Raw genomic sequence first — 18,417 nt, 5'->3', positions numbered from 1 at the left:
CAGGCAGAGTCAACAGCTCACACACATTTCTGGGCTACAACAGGCCTAGTATAGTCAAGGAACAGTGAGGGGGCCAGTGGGGCTGAAATGGAGTTAAGTAGAGGAATGATGGCCAGAGATATAAGAGTGTTTGATCATGTAGTGTTTGTGCCATTTTAAGAACTTTGGCTTGTGAGAGAAATGGGGAGTCAGGGTTTTGAGCAGCCAAGTAATGCAAACTGTTTTAAAGGATCACTAGTTTCTGTGTGGAAAATAGATTGGTGGCACCAGGTTGATGCCCGCCTGGTCGATGGATGAGGGAAGGCATCTTAGGAAGCAATTTCAGTAACCCAGGTAAGAAGGACCATGGTTCAGTCCAGAGCACCTCTGACAGATGGGGAGAAAAGAGTTGGGGATTAGATCTATTTTGAAGGTAGACCCAAACAAATGTGCTGGTGGATGAGGTTGAGGGAAATAAAGATGTCAAGGAAGATTGCAAGTTTTCTGGCCTGAATCACCACAAGGATGGACCTGACAGCAGCTGGAGAGAGAACAGCTTTAGGCAGGAACAGGCTGTAGGAAAGAACAGTAGTTCCATTTCCAATATGGAGAGTCTGTGATTTTATGAGACAGCCAAGTAGAAATTTCACCCATGACTGCAAAGCCCAGGGCATGCCCAGTGGTAACTGAGTGCGCTGCATGGTGGTCCTCTGAGTGAAGAGGAGTTGTGGAGACTTCTGGAGCACAGCGAGCAAGTGCACTGTGGGCAGCTCACGCAGATGGGAAGGTGTTATCACTTCTTAGTGACATGGTCAGGTGCAGAATTTGTGCCCTGGTGTGTTGCTTCAGGGATGAAGCTCATTTGACTTCATCCTCCAGACTTTCCCTGTCATAGGAAGTAAGACTATATGTTGAAGAAGGAGTCTCCGAGGACAAAGTCTTAAATGAATCAGTCTCTTCTTGAAGTATGCATTTGAAATGATGCTTTTCCTTGCTGCCAAGCTCTGCTGTAACTGGTAGAGTGAGGCCAGGTGTTCAGTGGATACAAGGGCATGTTACAAGATGCAGGGTCCTGATGGAGAACACAAGGCTGCACCTTTTATCATATTTGAAAGAATTTTATGGAAGACGTCTTGAACTTTTTTCCCAACCACTTATGGTAAAATAAGGCAGTTTTTCAAGGAGGAGATACTGATACTTATATGAAATCATCACCTTCTCTATCAATTTAATATTCTTCAGGATGTTTGAAATTCACTGCTATATCTCAAGGGATATTGTTGATCATTGTTCCCTTAGCCCTGTTATAGCATATCAGAAATAACAACAGAATTTCATTTAATAAGTATATTTAAAGTTCATCTCTTCTAAAAACAGCATTTTAATTCCATTCAAATTGTGTTTCATTTTAAATAGCAACAAACTCATCATTTACATAGAGCTAAATATTAGAAAACAGAAGGAAATTAAAACAAGTTTTATTTTTTTAAAAAGTCCTCACTTCCAAATTTAGAACACTGTAAACTGCTAAGTATATACTTAAACAAGATGTATATACATTATCAGAAAAAAACACAAATTGCTCTAATAGGAGGATAACTGTAATACACATACAGCAGAACATAATCACATAGGCTCAATTTACAGGTATATATCTCAAAGTATAAAACAAACAAACAAAAAACCAGCAGTACAAATATAGGTAAAAATCACAGCTGCCATTCTAAACTACTGTGACAACATACTATGCTTTCCAAGAGAAAAAAGGTTCTCAAGATCTTATGCTGCCCCATGACTTTTCACCTCTTTGTTCTCAAATGCAGAAGCAAAAAACTTAAGAGTTGTGTTCCTGCCTTTAAATTAGATTCAGGATAGTTTTTCTTCACACAGCAATAACCCAAATATTTGATAGAAGTGCTATCAAAACTGCTCTATTTAGAGCTCAATTACCAAGACATTTCTTTCATTTTTTCCCTGTTCCTCTATTTCCCTTCAAAAGGCCTCTAGGGAAACTTTATAGACTGATGGTAAAGATATCAAATCATCCCAAGACGACAAAGAAATAGAAGAGTTGGCACTAACACAGGTTTACAAAAAATTACTTCGCATTTACTAACCATAAATGCAAGAAAATAGGAAAGCCAAAAACGTTAAGTACGATGGAAAGTACTAGAAAATAAATAGAAGGCATTTAGAATTGTGGTGCTATGGGCTTTAATTTCAAAGACATATACCAATTAAGCTCCCACTGACTGTTGGGCACTTTTTAACATGTTTGTTTTCCTTTTTAACTTGTCTCAATAAAGTTTCTCTAGCCAAAACAAAGAGGAAGTAATTATTGTGCTCGCATAAGAGGTGTGAAGATTGTATCATGGGAGGAAGGGAGAGGTACACATCAGGTTAAAAGGCAGAACCAGTAATAAAACCAAGGACTAAATCTGATCTGACCAACAACAGGGAGAGAAAACCCTGATTTTCTTCAGATTTTACTGCATGCACTTCATCATCAAAGAAAAAGAACATCTCTCCTTTTTTTCTTAATGTACTTCAGGTTTAAAATGGCAAAATGAATAGTCCTTAATCAGCACACACTATTTTCAAAAGGGACATCTTTAGAATTGGGTTGTTTGCTTTTTTTTTTTTTTAACAACAAATTTTAAGAGCTGACTCTGCTAAAATGGTGCTCAGATGTACTGAAACATTCAGGCCTTTCTTGAAACAATTTAGTTTGCATTAAAAAAAATCGTCAATAAGAATTATAAGTCAGTGTTTTCAACAAATGAAATGTTTAACTTCAAATTAAGTATGTTTCAAATAACTGCTGTTGTATCAAATAATGAAACTACTACTATTTTATTCAATTATAAACATATAATTAACAAACATTACATAATCATCCTTTAGGATCGCTATAAAAATTTAAATTATTCTTTTCCCTTTTACGTGAAGATGGTGGTTCTAAAGGAACACTCTAAACCAGAAAAGCCCATTCATTCATAACACATATCTCCACCTTAGTTTTTAGAAGTCCGTGCATTCAGTGGCTATAAATAGGTACGATGTTCTTCTGTAGGTAAGAGCTCTGAAAAAGGAAAAAAAAAAAAAAAAAGATAAATAATTTGAAAAATGTCATTAGTGATCATAAATACTACCAGTACTCAAAGTCAAGTAGAGTATAACCTGAGTGTCAATCAGCTGTGGTTTTGTCTCCCAATGGAAGGCGTTCCCATAACTGGAGCAACTGTTCACCAACCTGAGGTTCTAGTTCCTAGATAAATCAAAGGTCAGAATAAACACAAAAGGAACTGGATTGAATTTTTTTAATCACCAATGTACACTGATTAAAATGTAAGAAAAGTACTTGAAATTTCATTTCTTTACCAGAACATGATAAAATCATATGATAGGCATTGTTCTACTTCTCTGCATTTGGGTTTGTGAAGTTCACTTCCAGACTTCACGATTATAGTTAACTTGCAAATATCACAACTATTTGTGACAAAATGGTAAGAGATTTCCATGGAGTTTTTCCAGAACTTCTATCCAGAAACAATGAATTTTGTTTTTAATGAGATTTACTAAAAGCACTCAGCTTTAGCTTTCAAAGGTTTACATGAAACCTAGCATATCAGATGGTTGAGGGGCTTTTAAGAAATTATCATGATTATATAATATTCTTATCTTAGGAATTAGACCTATTTCAAAATCCTTATTATAGAAGAAAAATTAAAATATTCTGATGTAGTTGAAAAGAAAGTCATTTATCTTCCTCTTATGACATGATGTGCATTTAAAAAGAACCCGAACACTTCTCATATGGTGATTTAAAGTGAGTCACATTGGTTTAAATAAATTATTAGCTCTGTGACCATAGAATAATTTCTCCTATTTCTTCTACCTAAAATTGGGCTAATAACTCAATATGCAGTAAATTAAATTACCCCATATAAAGCAGCTAGCACAGTGGTCCATGTATATGGTAATGCCCATCCCCTTAACTAATTTAAAAAGTATGTCAGCAGCCTGATAAAGGAAAAGTAAATACAACAGAAATAAAACAAGCTACAAAATACAAAAAGGCTGTTATTTATGCTACATAATTAGTTAAAGGTGCAAAGAAGTCAGATACTGTTGTTATTCTTAGACTTTGGTAAGATTACTTCAGAATCACACTCGGTTTTGATTCTATCTTCCATTAGTAAGACAACAGGAACCTCCATGAGGTACCTTATAAAAGATTTTATATGTACATAACAACAGAGAGAAGTCCAATTTACAAAATGTTAAAAAAGCAATGAGTTCTGTCAAACATATGTACAAGCAGGTTTTTACTAGCTTTTACAAATCTGAACCATGATCTTCCTTGTGCATATGGAATATATAATTTGTACTTTTACATTTCCTCCTCAAATCACCAAATAACAGCAAAACAAAACAAAAAGAAAAGGAGAAGGCAAATATTAAATGCCACTGTATACCTGCCCATCTCTGCTGATCTGGACTTTCTTGTTATCGTTCCAAGGATTGAGCAAGTGATGTGCAAACTGAAAGGGAAGACTCTCCTTCCGGACCCACTCCACTTTAAATACTCCTCCCAGTCCAGCTGAGCCCCAGTCCTGGCTCTTCTCCCTTCCTATCTCAGAAGACATCCTAGAGAATCCCTGTGGGTAAAATGAGGGCAAGGGGAAAGGTGAGGATGATATTAAAAACATCTGCATTCAATTTATCTGAGAAAGCTCTGAGGTTTTTTTAAATTATAAGGAAAAAATATAATATAAAAATAATAGCTCACAAAAACAAATATAAGTTACTTATTGTTTTTTATAAAAAGATGCATTAGCAAATTTTATAGGGAAGACCAATTCCAGCCTTCTAACATAACTTCAGTATGAACAGATACTTTCTAAATAATGTATTAACAGCCCTAAAGCCACATTTATTCCATGATAAACATATAATCTAACCTGTTTTTACTTCCAAAAATTAGAATAATATCAAATAATAATTCCTTATTTCCTAAATTCAAATATACATCAAGTCACAATGAGTTAAGAAACACACTCAGTTTTTGGACTGTCATTCTAACTTCCTTGCCTATTTAAATAAATATTTTACCAAAAAAACAAGCTTCTCATTACTCTTAATCTGCCTGAGAAATAGTAAATTTTAAGCTGTCTTCAGAAGGAGAAATGGCTTATCTAGAGAGGTTCTGGTAAGACAAGGAAAACAAAGCGATCTCTAGAATCATTCCCCTGAAGAGGTATGCTACATTCCTCATGCTCAGTCAAGCAAAATTCATTCTTGTATTCCGATACAATAAAAAGCCAGGGTGTTTTGGGGTTTTTGTTTTCATCTGGGTGGTCTAACCTGCAGCCAGAACAACCACATTTTACTGGTTCAGGATGGCTCACCTGGAAATGTCCAGATCCTTGAACAGAAAATACCAAGTAAACCATGCTGCTTTCCCAAAAGGCTCGATTTAGCTTCCGCTCATTACTAGGGGTTGTAGACCAGATACCCTTCTGTTGAGAAATTTCAAGGTTTCTCAAATTGCTACTCTTCATTATGAAGTATCGAATAGGCATGTTTGGTCTTGGTGAAGGAGATTTTGAGCCCTATAAAAGAATGCATAAGTTCTTGAAAGGTAATTTGACCTTTCGAAATCAATAGGCTCCATTAAATAACATCTTCATAAACACATAAACCAAAATATTTTACTAAATATTCAGCAAATGCAAATAGCTCCATCCTGCCTGAAAAGCTACATGAGGCTCAATCAAAATGAGGTTTAAAGAGCCAAAACCAAGTACTCATTTTCAAGAGCATTCAAAATCCCTTATCAAGAAAGGATTCTGGATTACAAACTTTGATTTATACTCCAAATGTACTTTCAGAAAATATTTTAATAAACTTTCAAAGGCTGAAAACAAAACAAAAATTGCTCTAGCTTACTGCCTGGATACAGTTTCTAGGCAACAGTGAAGGGAAGGGAAACAAACAGAATCCAGCAATCTTACTGAACTAAAGACAGAGCTGGGAGTTGAGAGGCCAAGGTAGTCAGAGTTTGCACAGCAGCATGCTGGATATAAATGAGTTGCGCAGAAAAAAGAGATCCTGAAGAACTGCAGAGGGGCCCCCACAAGTTTCTGACTATATACTGACCTGCATGTGAGTGAGAAAACATTACTTAAAGCCAGGGAAAGATTCAGAGGAATGGTTTAGTCGGCTAAACCATTCCCAGAGCTAAATGGCTCCCACACCAGATTGGGAGTATTTCACGTTATCCCTAGCCAGAATGGAAAGGACTGCTAATACAGAGGGCATTAGCCCGCAGTAGGCTCACACCTTAGTACTGAAACTAAATTAGTACCAGAATAAAAACTGCTCTGGAACTGTTGTACCATTGCTTAAAAGTAAATCTCAAAAAGATGAAACTGATTGCAACTAACTTAGCTATGTACCAGAAGGATGCCTGACACCACTTAAAGGAATACAACAAAAATCTAACAGCTAAACAAAACTATAAAGAAGGCACAGGAACAGGCGAATGTGACCCATAACCAGGAAAAAAATGAACGAATAGGGAAAGATTCAGATCTGACAGAGGATGGAATTAGAAAAGAATGTCAGAGCAGCTATTATAAATACAAGAAGGTAAAGTGAACATGAACATGCCTGAAAGGAGATATGGAAGGTATTTTTTTAAGGGCACTCGGGAGATGAAAACAGAATATTTGCAGTGAAAAATACACTAGGAAAGAATGCACAGCAGATCAGACACCACAAATAAAAACATCAATGAACTTACAGACATAGCCAGAGAAACCATCTCAAATGAAACAGACAAAAATTGCAAAAAAATGAAGAAAGCTTCAGTGACCTGGGGAACTGTATCAAGTGGTCTTATACTTGCATATCCAAAGTCCCAAAAAGGAGGGGGAAGCGGTGAGATAAAAAATGTATATGAAGAATAATGGTCTTAAACTTTCCAAAACCGATGCAAACTGTAAATACACAGATTAAACAAAAACTACAAATAGAAACCTATCAAAACCAAATTGCTGGAAACCAGTGATAAAAAGAAAATCTTAAAAGCAGCTAGAGAGAAAAAAAAATACACTATATACAGGGAAATAAGAATGACAGTAAACCTCCCTCAAAAACTGTAAATAAGAAGATAATGGAATGACATCTTTGCAGCAATTAAAACCAATGGCAACCCAGAATTACATACACAGTAAAAATATCTTCCAAAAATAAAAGCAAAAATGGTTTTCTAGACAAAAGCTTAAAGAATTCATTTCCAGAATATCTGTACCAAAAGAAATGTTCAAAGGTTTCCAGACCAAAGTGTATGATCCAAAGCAGAAATTATAAAAGGATAAAGAATAAAGAGCACAAGATACAGTAAATACTGAACAAATATAAAAAATATTTTTCTGACTTTAGGGAAGATAATTTACTGCAAAGTAAACAATACTCCATTGTGGCACTTAAATATATGTCGAAATAAAATGCAAGAGATCAGTAACACAAAGGACTGAGAGGGTAAAATAAAAATACACTATTGCAAGGTTCTCAAACTATACCTGAAATGGCATAATTACTGGTACACTAGGGAGAGGTAAAAATAGCCTCAGTAGTGAATGCTACAAAGCATTTAAGGAAAGAAATCCTATCGATGCTATGCATTTCTTCCAGAAACTTGAAGTGGAAAGACTTCCCAACTAATCTTATGAGGCCAGCATTCCCTGATACCAAAACTATATAAAATAACATGAAAAAAAAAGAGAACTATAGAATATCCCTCATGAACAAAGATCCCAAATTTAATAGAAGTTTTGATAAAGCAAAATCAAATCCAATAATATTTAAAACAATCATGACCAAGTGAAGAATTAGAAAATCAGTGAAATGTACTTTATTAATAGATTTAAAAAAGAATTTTTATCAGTTCAATAGATGTAAAAAAAAATACTGGACATAATTCAATATTTATTTCTAATAAACTCTCTCAGCAAAGGAAACGTCTCACAGTTATCATAAATGGTGACAGATTTAACTAGTGGCTAGTTTTCCCTCTAAGGTCAAGGTAAAGATGCCTATTCTCAATACTTTTTATTAAACATTTTATTGGAGGTTCTAATCAGAGAGATCAGGCAAGAAAAGTAATAAACAATCCTGGAGAGGAAAAAAGCAAAAACTACCTTTATTAACAGATGAAATGATTATCCACGTAGAAAATTCTGAGAAATCTACATAAAAAGCTAATAGAATTAATAAATGAAATAAGATCATAAAGTCAATTGTATTTCTATATGTTAGCAATGAACGACTGGAAAGTAAAATTTTAAAGAACAGAAGCAAAAATATAAAATACTTAGGGATCAACTTAAAAAAATGTGTAACACCTGAACTTTGAAATTTACAAGACACTGTTGTGAAAAATTAAAGAATATCAAAAGAAATGCAGATATATGCCATGCTTATGAATTAGAAAACTAAAAACAGTTGTCGGTTTTTTTCAAACTGACCTACAGATTCAGTGCAATTCTACTCAATACCAAAAGAATGCTTCTGAGAAATTGACAAGCATTTTCTAAAGTTTATCTGAAAGAACACTAGAACACCTCGAATACCAAAACAACTTTAAAAAAGAAGAAACAGGGGATCCCTGGGTGGCTCAGCAGTTTAGCACCTGCCTTCGGCCCAGGCTGTGGTCCTGGAGTCCTGGGATCGACTTCCGCATCAGGCTCCCCACAAGGAGCCTGTTTCTCCCTCTGCCTGTGTCTCTGCCTGTCTCTCTGTGTCTCTCATGAATAAATAAATAAAATCTTAAAAATAAATAAATAATAAGAAACAGAGCCGGAAGAAAAAAATTAACTGGCGTCAAGACTTAGTATAAAGCTACTATAATCAACTCACTGCAACAGAGACAAAACAGACAGGTATACAGACCAATCAATGCAACAGAACAGAATCCAATAAATAGATCACATTATTTAAGGTGAATTGATTTTTGACAAAGGTGCCAAAATAATTCAATGGAAAAGGTAACCTTTTTTTTATATAGCTAGATGTAAGAGCTCTCACTATAACAATTCTAGAAGAAAACATAGGAGAAAATGTTTGTAATGTTGAGTTAAAGATTTCTCTTTTTTAAATATTTAGTTATTTATTTGAAAGAGAGCGAGTACATATGCGTGTGTTGGTGGGGAGAAGGGCAGAGGGAAAGAAACTTCAAGCTGATCCCCTCTGAGAGTGGAGCCCCATAGGGGTCTTGATCTCAAGACCATGAGATCATGACCTGAGCTGAAAGCAAGCATCAGATGCTCAACTGACTAAGCCACCCAGGCACTCCAGAGTTAAACAAAGACTTTTTAGGACACAAAAAATATGAACCATAATAGAAAAATAGGTGAAACTAAAATAGAAGAAAACAGACATGAAGAATGGACTTCATCAAAATTAAAAACACTGTTCTTCAAAGACATTGTTAAGAAAATGAATTCGCAGGCACAGACTGTTAGAAAAAGTTGCAAAGTACATATAATTAAGATTTGTAACTAGAATATATTTTTATTTTTATTTTTTGTTTTTTAAAGATTTTATTCATTTATTCATGAAAGACACACAGAGAGAGAGAGGCAGAGACATAGGCAGAGGGAGGAGGGCAGGCCGGGTTGGCTCAGCGGTTTACCCCGCCTTCAGTCCAGGGCGTGATCCTGGAGACCCAGGATAGAGTCCCATGTTGGGCTCCTTGTGTGGAGCCTGCTTCTCCCTCTGCCTGTATCTCTGCCTCTCTCTCTCTCTCTCTCTCTCTCTCTTTCTCTGTGTCTCTCATGAATAAATAAATAAAATCTTTAAAAAAAAAAAAAATAGGAGGAGGAAAAGCAGGCTCCATGCGGAGAGCCCAACATGGGACTCAATCTTGGGACTCTAGGATCATGCCCTGAGCCAAAGGCAGATGCTCAATCACTGAGCCACCCAAGCGTCCCTGTTTTTTAAAAATTTTATTTATTTATTTGAAAGAGAGAAAGCGAGAAAGAGTGCGCACAAGCAGGGGGTAGGGACAAAGGGAGAGAGAGAGAAGCAGACTCCCCACTGAGCAGGGAGCTTGACATGGGACTTGATCCCAGGAGTCCAGGATCATGACCTGAGCTGAAGGCAGATGCTTAACTGACAGAGCCACTCAGGTGCCCTCTAGAATATATTTTTTAAAATCTTACTATTAAATAAAAAAGATAACCAAAAAAAGTTGAACAAAAATTTGAACAGACACTTCTCACCAAAGAAAATTCAGGATGAGCAAATAAGCACATGAAAAAATGTTCAACATCATTAGTCACTGGAGAAATGCAAATTAAAATTAAAATGGGATATCACTATATACCCACTAGAATGGCTAACATTAAGGAAATTAATAATGTCAAGTATTTTCAAGAATACGGAGCAAATGAGATTCTCCTAGATGACTGAAGGGAATGGAAAAGAGTACAACCATCTTGCAAAATAGCAGGATAGTTTCTTGTCAAGTTATACATACACTTAACCATACAACCCACGATAAAACTCATCAGTTTAAACTGTACAATTCAGTGAATTTTAATAAATGTATATAATTATGTTACTGTATCACAGCCATGTTCAGGACATTCCCACCACCCTGATTGTGATGACCACCGAACTGCTCTCTGTCCCTAGATTTTTGCTGTTTTTGCAATTTGCTATAAATGGAATCATGTGTATGTAGTTTTTTTGTGACTGGCTCATTTCACTTTTGAAATTCATCCAAATTATTCAGTGTATTATTAATTCATTATTTTTTATTGCTGAATAGTATGGCTAATACCAAAGAATGTTTGGTTGATGGACATCTTGATTATTTCCACTTTTTGGCTATTATTAATAAGACTGCTATAATATTCCAGGACAAGTCATTGTGCATATATATGGTTTCTATTTTGGGACATAGAAAATTGTAGTTTAAACTGGTGAATTTTATTGTGTATATACCTAAATAAAGATATTTAAAAATAAAACGCCCTAAAACCAAAGAATGCAAATCCACAAAAAACATTTATTTCCCTCTTATTTAATAAGAGTGTTTCAGCAGACATTTTCCCCAGAACACAACATATAGCTAAATAATCCTACTCGAAAACTTACTCAGTACCAACAACACAGGAAAAAAAAAAGTAAATGTACCCTAAACATTTGAACTCATTCATATTACAAATTTTTTAAGAGATACATAATTCTCAATTCCCTACATTTCTTATCTTCCTAACCCCACCCTATCTTGTACTTTTTAATATAGTTACAAACCAAAACTAATTTGAGATCATCTTGTTATTTAACAAAAAATGATTCTAACAATATAAAAAGGAAATGGCAGACAGCTGAGTTACGTGCCATCAGTAAATGATCTTTTAGTTTTAAAACATCCCAAAATGGTGATAACTAGAAATCTTTGGCAAGCAGGAAGAACTAAAGCATTTATGCAAGATGTCTCAAGTTTTGCCAGATTCAATTTACATCTAGAACAAAGACCACAATTAGTAGTAAGCCAAAGTAGAATTGTTTTGTCATTTTGCTTCAATACGTAACGTGAAACGTGCTAGCAATCTGTTCCTTGCTACATCAATTTGTGGATACTCTACCTTTCCTGAGGATGGAGGAGAAGGACTAGCACAAGGACTTGGGTAGCTACTGCTGTCTGTAGATTTCACAGAAGATTGATCTGATCGGTCATCAGTGCTTCGTTTAGGATGTAAAATCCCTCTATCTTTGTACTTCTGAGGTGGGTGCAGTGCTGGAGATGGAGATTTCATCAACACTCTTGAGTGGGAAGAAAAAAACAGGATCAATGACACACAAGTTCACACTACAAAGCAGATGCTGTTTCAAACCAAAGTTCCAGTGGCGTTATGATATATGAAGTAGTATTTAAAAAGGGAATTTTCAGGATGCCTGGGTGGCTCAGCAGTTGAGCATCTGCCTTTGGCTCAGGGCGTGATCCTGGTCTCAGGATCGAGTCCCACATCTGGCTCCCTACGAGGAGCCTGCTTCTCCCTCTGCTTATGTCTCTGCCTCTCTCTCTCTCTGTTGTCTCTCATGAAGAAATAAATAAAAAATTTTTTTAAATAAAATAAATTAAAAAATAAAAAGGGAATTTTGTTCTTCTCTCACATTTAGAAGTTAAAAAACATCTAAGATATTAGGGTTCACTTATACAAATAATAGGTAAAAATATAATTTTAACAATCTATAGAAATCTTTAAGTTAATGTTAACAAATACTCAAAGTATTATTTCCTTTACAAAATTCCTAACCTCCTATAAGATGCTATAGAAAGAAGTCTTTAATAGTATATAATTATTTAAATACAGCTATGCTAATGGCCCTTAATAGAATATCACCCACTCCACTTCTCTCCCACATTCATAGAATATCTTAAAGCCAAGTAAAATATATTTTTAAAGTATACTAAAAAGTTATAGTATGATAAAGTATTAAAATACTGTTGGACTAGAGTCAGGAGAGAAGATTTCTAGGACAGTACTAAATTCACAACTAACTAAGGTATGTGATCCTGGGCAAGTCTCTTATCTGAGCTTTAATTTATGTGTTAAATAAAAGGATTATACTAGATAAACCGTATGGTTCTTCTATTCTAAAATTCTATGAATAAGTGCAGCAAAGCTGGCAGTCAGGAATTTTACAATTTTCCTAAAAGTATAGGTCTTTGTGGAACAACCAGCCATTAAAAAAAAAAAAAAAAGGGGGGGATCCCTGGGTGGCGCAGCAGTTTGGCGCCTGCCTTTGGCCCAGGGCGCGATCCTGGAGACCCGGGATCGAATCCCACATCGGGCTCCCTGCATGGAGCCTGCTTCTCCCTCTGCCTATGTCTCTGCCTCTCTCTCTCTCTCTCTCTGTGTGACTATCATGAATAAATAAATAAAATCTTTAAAAAAAAAAAAAAGACATTTGAATACTTCCTACTTCCTGAAGTCATGCAATACACAAAGTTCACAGCACCACCTATAAAATACACTTGCCAAAATAGTGGCTCTAATCAAACCCCAAGAGCTATCTACCAGAGTTTACATAAAATACATGTAGTATGGCAACAAATAAGGCCAAGAAGAAACAGACAAACTCAGAATGTGGTATACCTCACAACACCACCAACGTATTTTCTTCAAAAAAATCAACAGAAAGACTCCTAACTCTGGGAAACGAACTAGGGGTGGTGGAAAGGGAGGAGGGCGGGAGGTGGGGGTGAATGGGTGATGGGCACAGAGGGGGGCACTTGACGGGATGAGAACTGGGTGTTATTCTGTATGTTGGGAAATTGAACACCAATAAAAAATAAATTTATTATTAAAAAAAAAAAAATTCAACAGAGAGGGCGCCTGGGTGACCCAGTCGGTTAAGTGTCTGCCTTGGGCTCAGGTGACGATCCCAAGGTCTTAGGATCAAATCTGTGTTGGACTCCCTGCTTGGCGGGGAGTCTGCTTGTCCCTTTCCCTCTGCTCCTCCCCCAGCCCACTCATGTTCTCTCTCTCGCTCTCTCAAATAAAATTTAAAAAGTTAACAGAGGAACCGTTCTAGATCACAAGACTCAAGAAACATGACACCCTGATACAATGCATGAGATCTCCCTGGAAGTTAATTCAAATAAATGTATAGTATGAGAACTGGGGAAATGATGATTTTACTGGGACTGATAATTGGATTTTGATTATATAGAAAACTTCCTCTATTTTTTTTAAGTAGGCTCCATGCACACAGTATGGAGCCCAACATGGGGCTTGAACTCACAACCCTGAGATCAAGACCTGAACCAAGATCAAGAGTTAGATGCTTAACTGACTGAGCCATCCGGGCACCCCAAAATTACTCTATTTTTAAGACATGCATATTTAAACATGGAAGGGTAAAATGACATGATGTGTGGGATATATTTTGAAATATATAAATCAAAAAAGAAAGCCAAAAGTGAACAAAAGAAAATTTGGTTAGATACTGCAAACAGGTGAAAATCTTGGTAACTGCTAAATGTGGAATATGGAGTTCATTATAGCTTATCGTTTAGTTTGCTGTGTTTAACAATATTTATAATAAATAAGTTTAAAACAAAAAAGGATGTGTTCAATAATTCATACATGTCCATAGACTCTTGCAATTATAATTATTCTTCCTTCAAAATAAGTTCAAACAGCTTATCTCCATGAGTCACTTCTCTTTCAGTAACTATCTTAGATCCAGGATTTTTCCTTTCACAAATGAAATAAAATACCAAAAGCCTAAAGATATTAACAAAAGACTATATAATGAACGCACATCTGAGTCATTAACAACCTCCTAAGAATGTAAAAAAACAACCTTTCAAGGGTTTTTTTCTCAAATTCAAACCACAATCCTATTGTTCTTACCTTGGCACCTTGGTGACCTGAAAATTAGGCAACAGAACTTAATGAGGGTAAAATCTTATTACAATGAAAATGTATTTTCCAGTCTACCTTTTGGTTTTCAAATTGATCTTTAAGTCTGAGCTCCATTCTAGCTTCCCTCTCTCATATTTGGCTTCCCTGGAAAATTTCATTCAGGTAGAAACAAAGCATTCTGTGAACCTCTCCACCTGAATTTTCATTTAAGTAGTTCTGACATGGAATTCATTTATCTCATTTCTCTTACAGAAGAGATGCACTTGTCCTCTGCCATCAAATTATTATTTAGAAAATGAAGGCAAAAAACACATTGGTTTGATTTTAGGATGGAACATGGGCAATTTCTATTATTTAAATAGTTTCTAAAACCATTTAAAATACTTTCAAAAAATGCTTTTATTAAAAGCAGTTATGAAATCTATATCTTACCACCGTAGAGTGAAACATTAACTATAAATACTTTCTCTCCAAGAAGTAATCTCACAAAAACTGTTAATTTCTCCCTTCAAAAATAAATCCTAAGAGTCCTCATTCTATTCCCCACAAAATCCATCAACTCCAGGCCTTAACTAATACTACCAAAAGTCTGAAGGTAGATGAGATTCCAGATCTCACTGATCAACAGGTAAGAGAATGAAGATTGGGGGATCCCTGGGTGGCTCAGTGGTTTAGCGCCTGCCTTCAGCCCAGAGTGTGATCCTAGAGTCCCGGGATTGAGTCCCATATCGGGCTCCCTGCATGGAGCCTGCCTCTCCCTCTGCCTGTGTCTCTGCCTCTGTGTGTGTGTCTCTCCTGAATAAATAAAAATATTAAAAAAAAAAAAAAAAAGAATGAAGAATGTCAGGCTACAACTTGTAAGGAAATGAAACTGCTTGGTCTTGGTATATCATAGGGGAAAATGGAATTTATAAGCCAATATCTGAATTATATTACATTTAAGAATTTTAATTTTATTAATTTTATTAAATTTCTAACTTTTACTAAATGAGCATGTACTACTTTAAGAAAAAAGGAAACTATTTTTTCTAAAACTGTGTGTTTGTGTCTTCAAAGGCAAGGGAAACAAAGGCAAAAATTAACTATTGGGACTTCGTCAAGATAGAGTTTCTTTTTTTGTTTTAGTTTTGTTGACTGTTTCCTTTCCACAAAGGAAACAAACAACAAAACTAAAAGGCAACCTATAGAATAGGGAAGATAGGGATCCCTGGGTGGCGCAGCAGTTTAGCGCCTGCCTTTGGCCCAGGGCGCGATCCTGGAGACCCGGGATCGAATCCCACATCAGGCTCCCCGTGCATGGAGCCTGCTTCTCCCTCTGCCTATGTCTCTGCCTCTCTCTCTCTCTCTCTCTCTGTGTTACTATCATAAATAAATAAAAATTAAAAAAAAAAAGAATAGGGAAGATATCTGCAAAGGACTAGTATCCAAAGTCTATAAAGAACTTATCAAACTCAAAACTCCCCACAAAAACAATAATCCAGTCAAGAAATGGGCAGAAGACATGAACAGACATTTCTCCAAAGAAGACATACAAAAAGCACCAGACACATGGAAAAATGCTCCACATCACTTGGCATCAGGGAAATACAAATCAAAACCACAATGAGATACCACCTTGCAGCTGTTGGAATGGCTAAAATTAACAACTCAGGAAACAACAGATGTTGGCAAGGATGTGGAGAAAGAGGAACCCTCCTACAGTGTTGATGGGAATGCAAACTGGTGCAGAAACTCTAGAAAACAGTATGGAGGTTTCTCAAAAAGTTAAAAACAGAGCTACTCTACGACTCAGCAACTGCACTACTAGGTATATCCAAAGGATACAAACAGTGATTTGAATGGGCACCTGCACCCCAATGTCCACAGCAGCCGTGCTCACAGTAGTCAAACTATGGGAAGAGCCCAGATGTCCATCGGCAGATAAATGGATAAAGAAGAGGTGGTGTATATATACAATAGAGTATTACTTGGTCATCAGAAAAAGAAATCTTACAATTTGCAATGACTTGGATAGAACTAGAGGGTATAATGCTAAGCAAAATAAGTCAGAGATCATATGATCTCACTCATATGTGGAATTTAAGAAACAAAACAGACAAACATAGGAAAAGGAAAGGAAAATAACATAAGATGAAATAGAGAGGGAGACAAACCATAAGAGACTCCTCACTATAGGAAACAAACTGAAAGTTGCTGGAGGGTAGGGGAGTGGAGGGATTGGGTAACTAGGTGATGAGCATTACGGGGAGCACTTAATGTAATGAGCACTGGGTGTTATATGCAACTGATGAAGCACTAATTCTACCTCTGAAACTAATAATACACCATATGTCAAATAAAATATTAAAATTTTTAATTAATGAATTTAAATAAAAATAAATTTAAAATTTTTAAATTAGAAAAAAGTGTTCATGTACGTGAATATATGCACACACACACATATACATTTGCATTTATAAACACAGACACATACACACAACACACAGTCTCTATGAACCTAACAGATTTTTATAGATGGGCCTATGAATAATATTATCACATAACAATTTCTATGGAAATCTATTCTCACATTCTAAACCATTGTTCAAGTAAGCTTTTAAAACAATCTTTTCAAAAAGTGGGTAGAGTCTAAAAAGGAAATGTGCCTTTTACTTTTCTATTGTCCAGTAGGGCCTATCTACATCAGAGAGAAACATTCAGGAACACACACAGTTTCCCTGGCAAATGACTGAATTTTTCCTCAACTGTTGAAGAACCTGGAAACCAGTATGTACTACTCCCCTTTCACTGAAATCTGACCTGATGAAGACTTATGCTTCATTCAATTATGCAAATCTGACCAAAAGAAGATACTAACAGCCCTATCAGATACTTAAAAAACAGTAAACATCACATATCTTTTATGTTTTCACTGTTTCTATTTTCAGTGGGGTTTTTTTAAGATTTTGTTTATTTATTCAGGAGAGACACAGAGAGAGAAAGAGGCAGAGACACCGACAGAGAGAGAAGCAGGTTCCATGCAGAGAGCCCTATATGGGACTCGATCCTGGAACCCCAGGATCATGCCCTGGGCTGAAGGCAGGTGCCAAACCGCTGAGCCACCTAGGTGTCCCTATTTTCAATGTTTTTAACAATGAAATACTCTTACCACACAGACTTTCTACCAATATTGCCAAAACTAGCATCACAGACAAGAATATTGTCTTTGTGATGAATTCTAGCAGGGTAAAATGTTTTAACTGATATAAAGAAACTTTGATTCTAACATGTTTTGACACAACGTATTTCTGAATCATGACCAGTGATTCATTACAACTATTATATAATCAAAATATACTTTTAGATAAATAATTCAATTTAAGAGCTCTATTATTGTTAATAATCATACAATAAATAAAAATATCACATTTAATTGCTAAATGCTGGAAAGAAAAGAATTTGGCTAAAGTGTAACAGATTTTGTCACTACAGTAAATTTATTTATTATATGCCTTCCTCAGAAGATAAACTCTCTGAAGGAAGAGATCTTGTCTGGTACACTACTGTATCTCTTACATCAAGCACACACGTTTAATGCATCACTCAATAAATGCATGAATAACTGATCTTTTGTAAGAATACTGTCAGCAATATTTTGACACCTAGGTAAGACTTGTGAGGAGGTTGTTCTTTTAAATGGCCACAGCCCGTACTTCTTGCTGTAGGATATCTGGGAAAGATATTACCTGACATATATCAACAAAAATACATAATTTTAAACTATTGGTAATTTTTTTAACAGACCCTAAACTTGTGAACTCTTGAAATTACACATTTTTACTTTTCCTTGATAAAAGAATTTCCTAAACGACAAATACCCACCATTTGCTTCAACGTGGATGGAACTGGAGGGTATTATGCTGAGTGAAGTAAGTCAATCGGAGAAGGACAAACAGTGTATGTTCTCATTCATTTGGGGAATATAAATAATAGTGAAAGGGAATAT

General features: G+C 35.7%; 1 protein-coding gene across 3 annotated transcripts in view; it reads right to left on the bottom strand.

The window, feature by feature from the left end:
- Positions 1 to 1,311: 1,311 nt before the first annotated feature.
- Positions 1,312 to 18,417, bottom strand: part of YTHDC2 (YTH domain containing 2) — a 78,188-nt gene continuing 61,082 nt past the window's right edge. For 2 of the 3 annotated variants that reach the window (XM_025446603.3, XM_035696885.2), the window contains exons 26-30: positions 11,643 to 11,820; positions 5,391 to 5,594; positions 4,458 to 4,640; positions 3,160 to 3,247; positions 2,568 to 3,061 (exon numbers count right to left, since the gene is read on the bottom strand). In XM_025446603.3, the coding sequence (XP_025302388.2) occupies positions 3,167 to 3,247; positions 4,458 to 4,640; positions 5,391 to 5,594; positions 11,643 to 11,820 (646 nt within the window). In that variant the 3' untranslated portion in view covers positions 2,568 to 3,061; positions 3,160 to 3,166. Of the gene's footprint in view, positions 3,062 to 3,159; positions 3,248 to 4,457; positions 4,641 to 5,390; positions 5,595 to 11,642; positions 11,821 to 18,417 lie in introns of all 3 variants that reach the window. The other variant, XM_049115964.1, reaches the window with a different exon arrangement.

Source organism: Canis lupus, chromosome 11 (genome assembly GCF_003254725.2).
Source record: "Canis lupus dingo isolate Sandy chromosome 11, ASM325472v2, whole genome shotgun sequence".
NCBI lineage: Eukaryota > Metazoa > Chordata > Mammalia > Carnivora > Canidae > Canis > Canis lupus.
Note: the sequence above shows the minus strand (reverse complement) of the source record. Positions and strands in the feature narration are given on the sequence as shown.